Source organism: Pleurodeles waltl, chromosome 11 (genome assembly GCF_031143425.1).
Source record: "Pleurodeles waltl isolate 20211129_DDA chromosome 11, aPleWal1.hap1.20221129, whole genome shotgun sequence".
Classification (NCBI taxonomy): domain Eukaryota; kingdom Metazoa; phylum Chordata; class Amphibia; order Caudata; family Salamandridae; genus Pleurodeles; species Pleurodeles waltl.
In genome coordinates this window covers 20,849,341-20,867,217 of record NC_090450.1, presented here as the reverse complement: position 1 = coordinate 20,867,217, position 17,877 = coordinate 20,849,341, and the positions used below count along the sequence as shown (strand labels likewise).

Below are 17,877 nucleotides of genomic sequence, written 5' to 3'. Positions count from 1 at the left end.
AGTCAAGGGTTCACTCCCAAAGCAGTTTACAGAACAATCTCAAGAATGGACTGCAGTTCAGTGCCCTGGTCTGCAGGGGGTGCACTTCTCTTCTACGTCTAGGGGGTCTAGCTTCACTGTGGAATCTTTACCTCGTTTCTTGTGCTTTTTTGAAGCTGACACTTTAGCATACCTCCTGGGAGTCCCTTTTCATGGAATGACTGATCTTACTCCTCATGCCAAGGTGTCCCACTATTCTCAGGGGGGCAGACGTACATCCCCAGCCATCAGTTTCCTTTCCAGACAGCAGCTAAGCTTTAAGGCCACAAAAAGACAAGCTTCGCATTTCTGCCTGTAACGGCCGACTCCCAAACAACACATATAGGGAAGCAGTCACAGACGTCACCTTCTTGCATCTGCTGTAGCCTTTATACACCAGAAGAGGGATCTGAAAGGATCCAGAAAATTTTTCAGCATAGCCCAGGGGTGCCAATAGGTTGCAGTGTGCAGCTCTGTGTCGACTCCACTCCACCTCGGAGGGGAAGATTGGAACTCTACATAGGCACCAGAAAAGCACAACATCAGTTTTTTCAGGACACTGTCTGCAACCTTGAACATAGAGCACAAAAGTAATTATTCATTTCAGTGGACAGATCACCAACTTTGGATATTTTTAGACGCAAAAGAGTCCATTCCACAGAACGTGCAGGTGGGAGGGCAGTGAAACGACTGCGGTTAGGATAACCACCAACAAGAGCATTACTAAAGGTACACTTTTTCTTCTGATGGATACTTCCAACCACAGATCCTCACCTTTAGAATAGATACCAATGCATTACCTACCCCAGTGGTGGGCTAGTGGAACGACTCAGACCAAAATGTCCCGTAGGACCAACAGGCCAGAATGCCCTTCCCTCTGAACTTGACTGCCACTTTGTGAATGTGTGCAGTGGTGGCCCCGCTGCAATGTGAAAAATATTCTGGACTGGTACTTTGTGAGCTAACGCAGTGGTAACAGCGTAGTCCTGGTGGAATACTCCCTCAATACTGCAGAAGCCTGTGTCCCGGCCATTGTGTAGCAGATCTTAATGCAGAGGATAAGCAATCTGGCCAAAGTTCTCTTCTGCACAGACTTGGTTTACTTTGCTCAATTGTCCTTGGTATGATCTCCTCCTCTCTTGAGGGGATGAGCAGGAAAATGTTGGAAATGTAATGGACCTTTCGACATGAAAAGAAGTCACAACCTTTGGGAGAAAAGTCGCCCTGGTACTCAGCATCAGCTTTCCAGAAGAAAGGTGGTATTATGTGGCAGCACTGACAGAGCCTGAAGCTCACTCAAGCTGCGTGCTGACATTATTGAGATGAGAAAAGCAATCTTCAGGGTCAGGAGGCATAGGGGGTAGTTGTGTAATGGCTTAAAGGGCGCACACATAAGAATCATAAAGACCAAATTAAGGTCCCACTCTAGCAAAACAGAGGGTTTTGAGGAAACAAGTGGGCCGAACCTTTGAAAAAACCCATTGCAGCAGGTGATTTAAACAAGAACATTTGATCTGGCAAATGCAGAAGGCCAAAAGGGCCAAAAAGTAAACTTTAACAGTGCACATTGCATGCCCACTGCAAATCCTTGCTCGGCCAAAGACAAATCAAACAAAAACATATCCAACAGTTTAGCTTGCATTGGGTCTGTGTTACGGGTGCCGCACCAAGCCACAAACTTGTCCCAGCATCCTGTACAAATGGGTTTCGTTTAAGGATGCCCGGCTGCCAAGATGACATCCATAACTTTGGGAGGTAGAATGAATGCAGTCAACTGCTGACACTCAATCTCCATGCACGTAGGTGTAGAATGCACAGGTCTGTGCAAGATCCTCCCCTATTGCTCTGAGGAAACATCCCCCAGAAGAGGCAACCTGATCATGGAACACTCTACTGGCCCAGCCAGGAGCCACTAGGATGACTTTGGGCTGCTTTTCCCCGATCTTCGTCAGAACTCAGGGTAGGAAAGGTAGTGATGGGGAAGGCATAAAGGAGTGATGAGCTGCCCTCTAAGCGAACAAAATATCCCCCAGAAGAGGCAGCCTGATCATGGGACAGATTTTAATGCCTAAATGTTCTGGGTATCACACACTACTGGCCCAATCTGCAGCCACTATGATGACTTTTGGTTGCTTATCCTTGATCTTCTTCAGAACTGGGGTAGGAAAGGTAGTGGCGGGCAGAGATAAAGGGGTGCTGAGCTTCTCTCTAAGTGTACTGTGTTTCCTAGAGACAGTCTTCTAGGAAACTCCAATGCATCTTCTTTGCGGTGCTGAAGAGATAGACCCAGGGCCATCTTCACTGCTGAAAGATGCCCTGCACCACCTCTATTCATGATCAACTAGACGTTACTGGCTGAGTTTGTCTGCCATGGCAACTAAAGATACTGCCAGGTGGTGTACAATCAGCCCTGATGATTTAGCTGGGTCCAGAGATACAGGGCCTCCTGGCACAGAGTCCAAGAGCCCAATCTGCTGTCATTGTTGCACTACTTCATGGTGGTGGTGTTGTATATTCCATTTTTTCCTGCTTTGTCCCAGGCCCTCAATCTCTGCCATGTCCATTAAGTTCTATTACAGTTCATGAAGCCCTGCTCAGTTTTCTCATGCTTTGCTTCAGCCCGAAGCTCTACTCCAGGACCTCAGCTCTACTGCAATTCATCAACAAGCCCAGTCCCCTGAGCCAAACCCCAGTCCGGCAATCCCCGCCCCTACCCCTAAACCTCAAATAGCTCAAAAAGCTATACTTTAGTCCCTCAAACTCTACTCTAAGAGCACAAGCTCTACTCCAGGTCACCAATTCAGGCCCCAGCCCCTCCAGTTCGGTCACAATCCATCAGGACCTGCCTCAGTCCCTCAAACCCTGCCCAGGACATCGAGCTCTGGGCCTTTCTCTTATCGAGTCCGAGCACAGTATTTGCCTTGGTTCGTCTCAGTTGCACAATCTCTCATGTTGTGCCATGGTCATGCTCCTCAAGTCAGAATCGTTATATAGGGCGAAAATGGGACCGAAAGAAGCGCGCACAAGTTATGCACCATGGAAACAATAAAAAGTAAGCAGGAAAATTGCTGGGTCGAAAAGGCCAGACGAGCAAGTTGTACCCGTAATCGGAACCTATGATACAGGACACCAAAAACTAAATGACCAAGCTCAAGGCACACATTGACAAAAACGTGAACAGACCATTGGTAGGCCCCCAAAAGTGGCGAATACTCAATTTTACACACCGATGATCACCAGGAAATCCCACACTGACTTTGTGCTGCCCTTTCTAATATCTTGATATGTAGATCTTGGGTGCAGAAGGAGTTATTCTGTGTGGAAATATATGTGTGCTAAAGCAGCTCACAGAAACCCAGAGGTAAGCACAAAGCACTACATACATATGCTGTTGGAGAGACCCCAGTATGCACATACCGATAGTGAACATACACTTTGATGCACAAGTCTCTTTTCTCTTGATATCCACCAAGGTTCAAGAGACAGCATCCATTTTAGATTGACTGTGTACCCATGTAAGATACAACTCAATAAAATAAAGTCAATAGTTCATCTTCTGGACATCTTACGAGAGAGTTTTAAGACATTTTAAGGCTACCTGGGCTCTGCTGTGGTTGATGCAGTGATAAGATGTGCCAGTGCCTTGACACCCCCAGTCGATAGCACCTTATTTTTTATTTTTTTCAAACATCTGTTTATTAGTATTTTCAATGCATTATAAACATTGCATCTTGCATCAGCAATAGGATAACAAAATCATGTAGATACACAAGCCTGCTCATATACAATGACGAGCATTATGTGCTAGCCAGCCAACAACCAGCTTTTCAATCAACGCACCCAGCCTCTTTACACACAGATGTCACATGGCTTAAGATATTAAACATTGAGATTCCAACAAGAGGATCCATAGCAGAGGGGTCAAGATCCCGTAGCCACCTTAAGGGAAGGCCAGCTTCTAACCATCTCTTCAAACTACACCGGAGGATCAGTGTGCCACTGGATAGCACCTTATAAAAATATTTGACATCTATGACAGGGTTACTTACACTGGGGCGATGGAAGCTCTCAACATAGAGGAAGCCTGCAGAGAAAGAAAATGCAAAATCACTCACAAATATCATTTGATGGTTAAACAATACTGTTTACTGTTAAGACATCAACTTCACAAGTTTATGTCACTTGTTTGCACACAGCATATAATCCCTATCACCTATGCTTTTCAAGACCTTAGTAAACTATCAGTACTTGCATACACGCTGGGGGGGACAGCTCTACCCCTGGTAACGTAGCAAAGACTCCAGGATGAGCTATCATATGATTAATGTGCTGTTTGACAAGGTAAGATTTCCATCAGTTTGATGCAATTTGGACGTGTGTGCTTTCAGACCCACTCAGCTGCACCTCTCTTAAGTTAAGGCTGCACCTCCAAGATGTCATGTTGTACAGGTAATTTAAGGATGTCTATCGGAAGTGCTGCTGTACAGGTAACGTGAGGATGCCTATAGGATGTAAGGATGCCTATAGGATGTGCTGTTGTACAGGTAACATAAGGATGCCTATAGGATGTAAGGATGCCTATAGGATGTGCTGTTGTACGGGTAATACAAGGCTACCTCCAGGATGTGCTGTTGTACGGGTAATGCAGGGCTACCTCCAGGATGTGCTACTGTACGGGTAATGCAAGGCTACCTCCAGGATGTGCTACTGTACGGGCAATGCAAGGCTACCTCCAGGATGTGTTAATGTATAGGTAATGCAAGGCTACCTCCAGGATGTGCTATTGTACAGGTAATGTTAGGCTGCCTCCAGGACGTGCTGTCCTACAGGTGATGTAAGGCTGCCTCCAGGACGTGCTGTCCTACAGGTGATGTTAGGCTACCTCCAGGATGTGTTAATGTATAGGTAATGCAAGGCTACCTCCAGGATGTGTTAATGTATAGGTAATGCAAGGCTACCTCCAGGATGTGCTATTGTATTGGTAATGTTAGGCTGCCTCCAGGACGTGCTGTCCTACAGGTGATGTAAGGCTGCCTCCAGGACGTGCTGTCCTACAGGTGATGTAAGGCTGCCTCCAGGGTGTACTGTCATACAGCTGTGAGTGCTTACAAGTTGCACAAGAGCTTCCGTGGAGCGAGGTAAGAGTTGCACATGGACAAACGTAATCAGTTATTCTAAAGAGGAATGCAGTCTTGCAATGGAAGCACTGCTAGGGCTCATCACAGAGCTCTGTCTTAAACTCACCCAACCTGTCGTGCTAGGGTTATAAGGGGCAACTTAAATAAAGATGTCTTGTGGAGGATCCTATAGGCCAGGGCAAGGAAAAGGGCTTAAGTACATGAGATAATGTTGTCACAACTGTGTCCTGAAATCAATGTCTCCCCATGCAACTTACTTTTTCTAAAATAAATGAAGACACTCAGCCAGCACAATATTTAATGGCATCAAAGTATTTACTGCTGTCTAATCCCATTGCCACTTTACTTTAGCCTGGACACCACAAGCTCCCTCCTCACAGAGGGGAATGGAAATGACACCACATCAAGGTATCTCTCGGCAGAGTGGCAATGAGACTAGCCCATGAATGAGTAGCGGAGAGGCACTTACTTCTCAGGTAAGAGTACAAAATTAAGTAGGGTGTGGAGCCAGCTCTCAACGTTACAGTACACTGGGGCCCTGGCAGCTGCAGCTCTCAATGTTCCATTACACTGCGACCCTGGCAGCCACAGCTCTCAGTGCTACAGCACACTGAGGCCATGGCAGTTCTCAATGCTACAGTGCACTCGGGCCCTGACAGCTGCAGCTCTCAGTGCTACAGTACACTGGGGTGCTGGAAGCCGCAGCTCTCAGTCCTACAGTACACTCAGGCCCTGGCAGCCGCAGCTCTCAGTCCTGCAGTACACTGGGGCCCTGGCAGCCGCAGCTCTCAGTGCTGCAGTACACTGGGGCCCTGGCAGCCGCAGCTCTCAGTGCTGCAGTACACTGGGGCCCTGACAGCCGCAGCTCTCAGTGCTGCAGTACACTGGGGCCCTGGCAGCCACAGCTCTCAGTGCTGCAGTACACTCATGCCCTGGCAGCCACAACTCTCAGAGATAAAGTACACTCAGGCCCTGGCAGCCACAGCTCTCAGTGCTACCGTACACTCAGGGCCTGGCAGCCGCAGGCCTCACTGCTGCAGTACACTCAGGCCCTGGCAGCCGCAGCTCTCAGTGCTGCAGTACACTCATGCCCTGGCAGCCACAACTCTCAGAGATACCGGACATTGGGTCCCTGGCAGCCGCAGCTCTCAGTGCTGCAGTACACTCAGGCTCTGGCAGCCGCAGCTCTCAGTGCTGCAGTACACTTGGGCCCTGGCAGCCCGCAGATCTCAGTGCTGCAGTACACTGGGGTGCTGGAAGCCGCAGCTCTCAGTCCTACAGTACACTCAGGCCCTGGCAGCCGCAGCTCTCAGTCCTGCAGTACACTGGGGCCCTGGCAGCTGCAGCTCTCAGTGCTGCAGTACACTGGGGCCCTGGCAGCCGCAGCTCTCAGTGCTGCAGTACACTGGGGCCCTGGCAGCCGCAGCTCTCAGTGCTGCAGTACACTCAGGCCCTGGCAGCCCCAGCTCTCAGTGCTGCAGTACACTCAGGCCCTGGCATCCACAACTATCAGAGATAAAGTATACTCAGGCCCTGGCAGCCACAGCTCTCAGTGCTACAGTACACTCAGGCCCTGGCAGTCGCAGGCCTCCATGCTGCAGTACACTCAGGCCCTGGCAGCCGCAGCTCTCAGTGCTGCAGTACACTCATGCCCTGGCAGCCGCAGCTCTCAGTGCTGCAGTACACTGGGGTTCTGGCAGCCACAGCACTCAGTGCTGCAGTACACTGGGGCTCTGGCAGCCGCAGCTCTCAGTGCTGCAGTACGCTCAGGCCCTGGCAGCCGCAGCTCTCAGTGCTGCAGTACACTGGGGCCCTGGCAGCCGCAGCTCTCAGTGCTACAGTACACTCAGGCCCTGGCAGCTGCAGCTCTCAGTGCTGCAGTACTCTCAGGCCCTGGCAGCCGCAGCTCTCAGTGCTGCAGTACTCTCAGGCCCTGGCAGCCGCAGCTCTCAGTGCTGCAGTACACTCAGGCCCTGGCAGCCACGCACTCATCAGCAGCAGACTGGACTACGGTAATGCCCTCTATGCTGGCACCACACTCAAACTCAAACGCAAACACCAGAGAATCCAGAACACAGCTGCACGCCTCGTCCTTGGCCTCCCCGGCCACGAACGAATCTCACCACACCTCAAAACCCTTCACTGGCTCCCCATAGACAAGAGAATCACATTCAAGATCCTTATCCACGCTCACAAATCCCTCCACAACACCGGCACAAACCTACCTCAACGAAAGAGTGAACTTCCACACTCCCACACGCAACCTCCGATCAGCCGACTCCGCCCTAGCCACAGTCCCCCGCATCCAACGCACCACCACAGGAGGCAGGTCCTTCTCCTACCTCGCCCCCAAAACCTGGAACTCCCTCCCCACTGACCTTCGCAAAACCAAAGACTTCCTGGTCTTCAGAAAGAACCTCAACCTCTTGATTCCCCCCCCCCCAGCACCTTGAGACCCTCACGGGTGAGTAGCGCGCTCTACAATTTTTTTTGATTGATTGATTGATTGATTGGGGCCCTGCTAGCCGCAGCTCTGACAGTGGTTCACTACACTGGGACCCTGGTTGCCGCAGCTCTGACAGAGTACCTGGTTAATCCACAGATCGTTACACAGCGAGGGGGCAACCAAAACACAGGGGAATACAGTGAATGCATTCAATAAGGCAGCAGGAAGAAGACCGACCTAAACACTACGGTACTCGTCCAATGCACTCTCAATAAGGCAGCAGGAAGAAGACCGGCCTAAACACTATGGTACTCGTCCAATGCACTCTCAATAAGGCAGCAGGAAGAAGACCGGCCTAAACACTATGGTACTCGTCCAATGCACTCTCAATAAGGCGGCTGGAATGGAGACAGACCAAAACACAGGGAAACTGGCCAATACGTAGTCGATCAGGCATCTAGAAGAGAAATCAACAATACAAGGGCACTCGCCAATGCATACTCAAAAAGGCAGCCAGAAGAGAGACAGGCCAAAACAGAAGGGCAATAGACAACGCATAGGCAATGGATGAAGGCAGACCACAGTGCTGAGAAGCCTATCCTGCTGATACAGCTATCCTGCCACAATGCACAGTACTCTGGATGGATAGATGGAGGCTAGTAACAATGCTGATACAGCTATCCTACCACAATGTGCAGTACTCTGGAAGGATGGATGGACGGAGGCCAGTAACAATGCTGATATACCTATCCTACCACAATGTGCAGTACTCTGGAAGGATGGATGGAGGCCAGTAACAATGCTGATATACCTATCCTACCACAATGTGCAGTACTCTGGATGGATAGATGGAGGCCATTAACAATGCTGATATACCTATCCTACCACAATGCGCAGTACTCTGGAAGGATGGATGGATGGAGGCCAGTAACAATGTTGATACAGCTATCCTGCCACAATGGACAGTACTCTAGAAGGATGGAGGACAGAAACAATGCAGATACAGCTATCCTGCCACAATGCACAGTACTCTTGAAGGATGGATGGAGGCCATTAACAATATTGATAACGTTTTTTCTACCACAATGTACAGTACTCGAAAAAAAAGGATGGAGGCCAGTACATTTGCTGAACATTCTATCCTACCACAATGCACAGTACTCTAGATGCCTGGATGGAGGCCAGTGACAATGCTGATAAAGTTATCCTATCACAATGGACTGTCCTCTAGAAGGATGGATGGAGGCCAGAAACAATGCTAATAAAGCTATCCTACCACAATTGACGGTACTCTAGAAGAGTGGAGGCCAGAAACAATGCTGATAAAGCTGATAAACAATGGTCAGTACTCTAGAAGGATGTATGAAGGCCAGTAACAATGCTGATAAAGCTATGTGACCACAATGCACAGTACTCTAGGTGGAAGGAGGCCAGTTACAGTAACAATGCTGATAAAGCTATACTACCACAGCGCACAGTACTCTAGAAGCATAGAGGCCAGAAACAATGCTGATAAAGCTATCCTACCACAATGGTCAGTACTCTAGAAGGATGTATGAAGGCCAGTAACAATATTGATAAAGCTATGTGGCCACAATGCACAGTACTCTAGGTAAATGGAGGCCAGTTACAGTAACAATGCTGATAAAGCTATACTACCACAATGCACAGTACTCTAGAAGGATGGATGGATGGAGGTCAGAGACAATGCAGATAAAGCTAACCTACCACAATGCACAGTACTCCTGGTGGATGGATGCCAGCAACAATGCAGATAAAGCTATCCTACCACAATGCACAGTACTCCTGGTGGATGGATGCTATCAACAATGCAGAGAAAGCTATCCTACCACAATGCAGAGTACTCTTGAAGGATGGATGAAGGCCAGTAACAATGCTGATAAATCTATCTCACCACAAAGGACAGTACTCTGGAAGGATGGATGGAGGCCAGTAACAATGCTGATAAATCTATCCTACAACAACGCACAGTACGCTGGATGGATGGAGGCCAGTAACAGTAACAATGCTGATAAAGCTACCCTACCACAACGCATGGTACTCTAGATGGATGGATGGAGGCCAGTGACAATGCTGATAAAGCTATCCTACCACAATGGAAAGTACTCTGGATGGATGGATGGAGGCCAGTGACAATGCTGATAAAGCTATCCTACCACAATGGAAAGTACTCTGGATGGATGGATGGAGGTCAGTAACAATGCAGATAAAGCTATCCTACCACAATGCACAGTACTCTAGTTGGATGGATAGAGGCCAATAACAATACCTATCGTACTACAATGCACAGTATTCTACAAGGATGGATGGATGAAGGCCAGAGACAATGCCGATAAAGCTAACCTACCACACTGCACAGTACTCCTGGTGGATGGATGGATGCCAGTAACACTGTTTATAAAGCTATCCTACCATAATGGACAGTACTCTAGAAGGATGGATGGAGGCCAGTAACAGTGCTGATAAAGCTATCCTACCCCAATGCACAGTACTCTAGAAGGATGGATGGATGGATGGAGGTCAGAGACAATGCAGATAAAGCTAACCTACCACAATGCACAGTACTCCTGGTGGATGGATGCCATCATCAATGCAGATAAAGCTATCCTACCACAATGCACAGTACTGCTAGTGGCTGGATAGATGCCAGTAACAATGCTGATAAACCTATCCTACCACAATGCAGAGTACTCTTGAAGGATGGATGGAGGCCAGTAACAATGCTGATAAATCTATCCTACAACAACGCACAGTATGTTAGATGGATGGAGGCCAGTAACAATGCTGATAAAGCTATCCTACCACAATGGAAAGTACTCTGGATGGATGGATGGAGGTCAGTAACAATCAGATAAAGCTATCCTACCACAATGCACAGTACTCTAGATGGATGGATAGAGGCCAATAACAATACCTATCGTACTACAATGCACAGTATTCTACAAGGATGGATGGATGAAGGCCAGAGACAATGCCGATAAAGCTAACCTACCACACTGCACAGTACTCCTGGTGGATGGATGGAAGGATGCCAGTAATACTGTTTATAAAGCTATCCTACCACAATGCACAGTACTCTAGAAGGATGGATGGAGGCCAGTAACAATACTGATAAAGCTATCCTACCACAGTACTCCTGGTGGATGGATGGATGCCAGTAAAAATGTTTATAAAGCTATTCTACCACAATGCACAGTACTCTAGAAGGATGGATGGATGAAGGCCAGAGACAATGCTGATACAGCTAACCTACCACATTGCACAGTACTCCTGGTGGATTGATGGATGGATGCCAGTAACAATGTTTATAAAGCTACTACAATGCACAGTGCTCTAGAAGGATGGATGGAGGCCAGTAACAATGCAGATAAAGCTATGTGACCACAATGCACAGTACTCTAGGTGGACGGATGGATACCAGTAACAATGCTGATAAAGCTATCCTGCCACAATGCACAGTACTCTAAATGGTTGGAAGAAAGCCAGTAACAATGCTGATAAATAGATCCTACCACAATGGAAAGTACTCTAGATGGATGGATTGAGGCCAGTGACAATGCTTGGGAAGCTGGTCAACTGTGCAATGCCCACTGAACGGTAATCTACGTGGATAGTCTAAGGAAGCTCCATCAAACACAGTCCTTCATCATGCCCTGATTTCCAAGGCTCAAGATTAAGCCAGTTACATACAGGTGTCCAAAGTAGGTCCAGAAAGGCAGAGTATATACAAGATTTTCAAGATACCCACTATAAGTTTTCTTAGGGTTCGGTGTGAAGTGGATATCCCAATGGGAGGCATGGATCTACTTTGGTTTCTCGTTGCACCAAGGAGGTATCTAGGGGTGTCTGTAGATGTTGGGAGGAGGGGCTTCCTAGTCAATGATACACTTAACCTGCATCATCTTCCGAAAGAAAAAGTCCTTTAAAGCTCCCAGAAATAGATTAATTAGTACTTAATAACAGGTAAGCCTAAGGCATGAAGGAGAACAAAAACTGCAGAGTCACCCATAATGTTCGAGAAAGGATTTAAGTTGCTTCCATGAGGGATTTTTGATTTTCATAGGTATTTGGTTAGAGCAAATACTGCACACTAAAATTGAAGTTTTGCCGATCTCGCAGTTGGGTTGTCTGTGGCCCATACACACTACCACACAGGTCGGACCACGAAAGGGGTAACCACAGTGAGAAGAGAGGTTCCTTGTAAACTTGTGCTCCTGTGAAAACTGAGACATAGCCTAGACAAGTTTTATCTGCAGGGCTAAAACCTGCCCTATTCTGGCAGAAAAAGGTTACTGCTTGGCTGAAGAGTGGGCAAGTGCCTAGTGTATGCATTAAAGATAACAAAAGTCACTGGAGCTGTGCAGTCAAACCTCCTTGACCACTCAGGAAAGAGGGGTACTTTACAGTCAGTCGAGTATGGAGCAGAAAAGGAGAAAATTAGCTGACTGAGCAAAGTTCCAATATTACTTAATTAGGAACCTAATTTATATCACACGCGACTGCAAACACCTATCCTTATCTAACACACAACTTTAGCACCACACATCAGTATATCAAGGAGAAAGAGGTGCTAATAAAAGCATTTACTAGTGTGCTGACGCAAGCAAAGGCCCAATTAAACTGAACATGCCACATTCTTGCAGCACTTGGCAACGGGTGGGGGAGCATTTCTGATAAGAAATGCCTTTTGTACTGAACAAATGCATTACCTTATATAGCGAACTGAATGGCCTCAAGTTCCTTTTAATATGGGGCAGGCAAGAGAACTAAGGCTCAAAGTGATTTGACAGGATCACCCGAATTTGGACACAGGTTTCAACAAATAATTTGAACCCAGGTCTTCTGGTTCAGAGGACTGCAGCTTCACCACTAGACACAGAATATAGGTAAAGTGGTTGAGGCAGGAGCTGTGGGCCTGACCCTCCCTGAGAAGCTCATAACCAGGCAGGCAAAGCAGGCCTGGCCTTCACCACGAAGCCTATAACCAGGCAGCCAGGGTGGTGCCTGACTCTCCCCAGGCAGGCAGAGTGGGCCTCACCCTTCTCATGAAGGTTGTAACCAGGCAGAGTGGGCCTCACCCTTCTCATGAAGGTTGTAGCCAGGGAGAGTGGGCCTCACACTTCTCTTGAAGGTTGTAACCATGCACAGCGGGCCTCACCCTTCTTATGAAGGTCATAACAAGACAGAGTTGACCTCACACTTCTCATGAAGGTTGTAACCGGGCAGAGTGGGCTCACCCTTCTCATGAAGGTTGTAACCGGGCAGAGTGGGCTCACCCTTCTCATGAAGGTCATAAGCAGGCAGACAGAGTGGGCCTCACCCTTCTCATGAGGGTTGTAACCAGGCAGAGTGAGCCTCACATTTCTCATGAAGGTTGTAACCAGGAAGAGTGAGCTCACACTTCTCATGAAGGAAGTAACCATGCAGAGAGGACCTCACCCTTATCGTAAAGGACGTAACCAGGCAGAGTGAGCCTCACCCTTCTCATGAAGGATGTAACCAGGCAGAGTGGGCTCACCGTTCTCATGAAGGTTGCAACCAGGCAGAGAGGGTGGGGCTCACCCTTCTCATGAAGGACATAACCAGGCAGAGTGAGCCTCACACTTCTCATGAAGGATGTAACCAGGCAGAGTGAGCCTCACCCTTCTCATGAAGGACATAACCAGGCAGAGTGAGCCTCACCCTTCTCATGAAGGATGTAACCAGGCAGAGTGAGCCTCACACTTCTCATGAAGGAAGTAACCAGGCAGAGTGGGCCTCACACTTCTCATGAAGGAAGTAACCAGGCAGAGTGGGCCTCACACTTCTCATGAAGGCTGTAACCAGGCAGAGTGGGCCTCACACTTCTCATGAAGGCTGTAACCAGGCAGACAGACTGGACCTCACCCTTCTCATGAAGGCTGTAACCAGGCAGAGTGGGCCTCACACTTCTCATGAAGGAAGTAACCAGGCAGAGTGGGCCTAACCAGGCAGAGTGGGCCTCACACTTCTCATGAAGGAAGTAACCAGGCAGAGTGGGCCTCACACTTCTCATGAAGGCTGTAACCAGGCAGAGAGGACCTCACCCTTATCGTAAAGGACGTAACCAGGCAGAGTGGGCCTCACCCTTCTCATGAAGGTTGTAACCAGGCAGAGTGGGCTCACCGTTCTCATGAAGGTTGTAACCAGGCAGAGTGGGCTCACCGTTCTCATGAAGGTTGTAACCAGGCAGAGTGGGCTCACCGTTCTCATGAAGGTTGCAACCAGGCAGAGAGGGTGGGGCTCACCCTTCTCATGAAGGACATAACCAGGCAGAGTGAGCCTCACACTTCTCATGAAGGAAGTAACCAGGCAGAGTGGGCCTCACACTTCTCATGAAGGAAGTAACCAGGCAGAGTGGGCCTCACACTTCTCATGAAGGCTGTAACCAGGCAGACAGACTGGACCTCACCCTTCTCGTGAAGGACGTAACCAGGCAGAGTGGGCCTCACACTTCTCATGAAGGACATAACCAGGCAGAGTGGGCCTCACACTTCTCATGAAGGAAGTAACCAGGCAGAGTGGGCCCTCCCTACTCATGAGGGTTGTAACCAGGCAGAGTGGGTCCCACTTCTCATGAAGGTTTTAACCAGGCAGAGTGGGCCTCACCCTTCTCATGAAGGTTGTAACCAGGCAGAGTGGGCCTCACCCTTCTCATGAAGGTTGTAACCAGGCAGAGTGGGCTCATCCTTCTCATGAAGGTTGCAACCAGGCAGAGAGGGTGGGGCTCACCCTTCTCATGAAGGAAGTAACCAGGCAGAGTGGGCCTCACCTTCTCATGAAGGAAGTAACCAGGCAGAGTGGGCCTCACACTTCTCATGAAGGCTGTAACCAGGCAGACAGACTGGACCTCACCCTTCTCATGAAGGCTGTAACCAGGCAGAGTGGGCCTCACACTTCTCATGAAGGAAGTAACCAGGCAGAGTGGGCCTCACACTTCTCATGAAGGAAGTAACCAGGCAGACAGACTGAACCTCACCCTTCTCATGAAGGCTGTAACCAGGCAGAGTGGGCCTCACCTTCTCATGAAGGCCAAAACCAGGCCAACAGAGCGGGCCCTAACCTGCGCAGGTGCGATCACCTCAAAGTGTCCATGAAAGAACTCCACTGCCTTCCCACTGACGACAAGATTAAATGTAAGGTCTTCCTCACAGCCCATAAAGTGTAATACTGCAGTGGGGTTGAATAACCACAGACCAGCTCCTCACTAAGTATTAACCAGAAAACTCTGCTGAGCATCCGATCAATCAGTGATCCTCAAGGACAAAACTTGGGCATGAATCCCTGGAAGTTCAAGGATGTAGGATGTGGAATGCTTTGAAATACAATCTGAGATCTGAACCAAATCACAAATGTGACAAGAAATGTCTGAACACTATATAGACATGGGTAGGTCAGGAAACTGAACTATACAGTCTTGGCTTCAGCTGAACACTCTGAGGACTGAAGATCACTGGATTCAGTTACTCCCGTCTCAAAGAATACATTTCCTGTCTTTATGTAGGTCTTGTAGCCACTCCCAGCCCGAAGAAACAGCTGCGTGGCTACAAAACTCCTAACTAAACACAATAAATTGCTGCTACTTATTATTATCTTTGTGTTATAACCTCTGTGTGTTTTTATGATAAATTTTTTCCTTACTCTTTAGAAATGCGGAGTGCGGGTGCATTCTAGGTCCATGAAAGGCCAACCACCAAACAAAGCCACTGTTACTGTTATAGGCCAAACGGAACCGTAGACAATATAAGCGAGTGTTGGATGATTTTAGGGGGTTCCTAAAAATACCAGGCCAAGGTCTGATGACCAGCTGGAGACCGTAGAGGAAGCAAGTTTCATCTGTTTTGTAGCTGTTGGTGGAATTCATGGACCAGTAAACAGAGAAGATCCTCAAGAGTGGGAGAAACAAAGTGACCAGATAAGAAGATTTCAGAGGCTTTGCGCCAGGATCTTGAACAACAGTCTGTAGGACTGAGGTTGCTGTGTGTCACTTCTCCATTTCAAAAAGAAGCTGAGAATTCATATACAAAGAAACACTTCATCTGCCATCTACAAGGAAACCTCTCTATTCCTCCTGGGACAAACGTTGAAGAGAACTCCGTTTTCCCACAACTTCTCCCATCATATGGACACGTAAAACCCAAGATACAACGCCTGATTTCGACTGTTGCGGTGTTGCCAAAGTAACTGGGTTCTGCACTAGAACTTTCAAGACAGTCACTCGGATCAATTTCTGATGGTAGGAAGCCATGAGAGACAGAGAACTACAAAACAAGGTTAGACTCGAAGAAGAGAGGGTAAGAGGAGCATCGTTCCAACAGTTCAGAGGACACAAGATCATGTGTAGAAATGTAACCTCGATCAGTGGTAGGCATGGCTTCGTGCCAGCCGGATGACAGAATGCCAGAACTAGGTGCCATATCACATCAACAGAGATTTCGTTCACTAACTCAAAGAAGCAGAACCTTGAGAAGTCCCCGGTGGGAAGGGGCAGATGCCACGTGGGCTCCCCAGATGAGCAGTTAGGTGGACCTTCGACAACAGCCGCTCAAACACGGCCTGCAGCGCCCAGGCACCAGAACACTGCTAGTTTAGTGAAAACTGAAAGAAAGAAAATATATTGATGCGAGATACGTTTGTAGGGACATTTATCAGCTTTGTGGTTTCCAAAGAGACGTAAACAGGTCCAGCTAATCAGCAAAAAGATCCAGACTGCAAATGAGTGTCCCACAGCCCTAGAGGAGAACAGATCAATTTCTTATGTTATTCTGCTGGTACCACAGGTATTCTCCATGCAGCCACTTCAAGGCGCTGAAGAAGTGCTGATGGCCGTATTGGCAGCCACGCTTCAGATCCCTCTGTCAAGTGGTAAGTGATAGTCACCCACATGGTCTGCAGTGCTTGGAAACAGGTCTTGGTACTTAAAGAGAAAGATTCAAGGGCCGAGAGTGTCACGTCAAATCCTTCTCAGGTTCCTCTGCCCTAGCCAAAGGGTTTAGCTTGTTTTCACATTTTTCTTTAAAACTCCAATGAAAAACGTCTGCCAAGAACAATCCCCGGTGCATGGCTGGACCTCACAAAACAGAGGCCCAGTGTCAGAATGTAATTCCGCAGAAGCAGACTGTGAAACAAAGTACCGCAGAGCAGTGGGGAATAGAATACTTTAAGCTTCTCAGGTAAGCACTTAAAGGCTTTCTTTAAAAACTGCTCACCTGGCGCCCACACCTCACAGGTTAGAGGAGACCCGCTGCAGGTGAAAAGGTGCATTCCATCTGACATACAACCACCTCCGCAGCCGAGGTAGGAATTGCTCTTGGCACCTCCAGAGGAACACAATATGCAGACCTGCGATTTACATAACTTCATCTTGGTTTTCCATTCTGCACTAGGAGCTTTGGACATGGGCCAGTGAGAGATCTGTAAATGGTAGCGAGATCTTCAAGAGAACTCTGCTCTACCGAGAGATAGAGAGAGGCATTTTTGAAGCACACCAGAGACTACGTCAGTGTAACCTCAGGGTTGCTTCCACTGTGCACATGCTGGCCACTGATGCTGGGACATACCTGAGTGTGACGAAAGCTGGTATCCAGGTCACAAACTGACAAGTAAAGACTGTGACAGCTCAAGTCACCTTCTGCAACATGCTCACCAGCTACATCATCCCAAGACACTTTGCGGCCTTCAAAGGAAAATTCTTATCTGCGGGTGCTTCGTCTTCACAGATCTGATACTAATCTTCTTACAACACTTATCTGACAGGCAATGTCCTCTGAATCAGAACAAAGTGAAAAAATCTGAACTAAGGGGCCATCTCTTTTGAAAGCACGGAAAAATGAGTGGGCTGGTCGATCTTCGCACCAACAGCACGTGTGGGCAATGTTCATGTTTTGATGCCTCTAGACCAGAGGTCGTCAAACTGGGGGGCGGACCCCCCTAGGGGGGCTTCAAGTGATCCCAGGGGGGCGCCAGACACTTGCCAAAAGAAGCATTATACAGATAACATGCCTTTGTTTTGAGCAGAAGCATGTTATTGCATTTTTAAAAAGGTATCAATACTTAACTGCAATGTTTAAATAGGTCTAGACATATTTAAACATTACCCTCTTTATAAAATAATTGTGAACAATTCTGAGGGGGGCCCAATGATTTTTATTTTTCAACTGGGGGGTGCGGCATTAAAAAGTTTGGAGACCACTGCTCTAGACTGATACCTAGTACGTATGTTGGCCTGGAAAATTT

At 48.1% G+C, this 17,877-nt stretch overlaps 1 protein-coding gene across 1 annotated transcript in view; it reads right to left on the bottom strand.

Annotated features, from left to right (window-relative positions):
* Window positions 1–17,877, bottom strand: part of ARMC9 (armadillo repeat containing 9) — a 415,690-nt gene that overhangs the window by 262,384 nt on the left and 135,429 nt on the right. Inside the window, exon 10 of the mRNA XM_069212859.1 lies at window positions 4,068–4,102. Coding sequence (XP_069068960.1) covers window positions 4,068–4,102 — 35 coding nt within the window. The remainder of the gene's footprint in view (window positions 1–4,067; window positions 4,103–17,877) is intronic.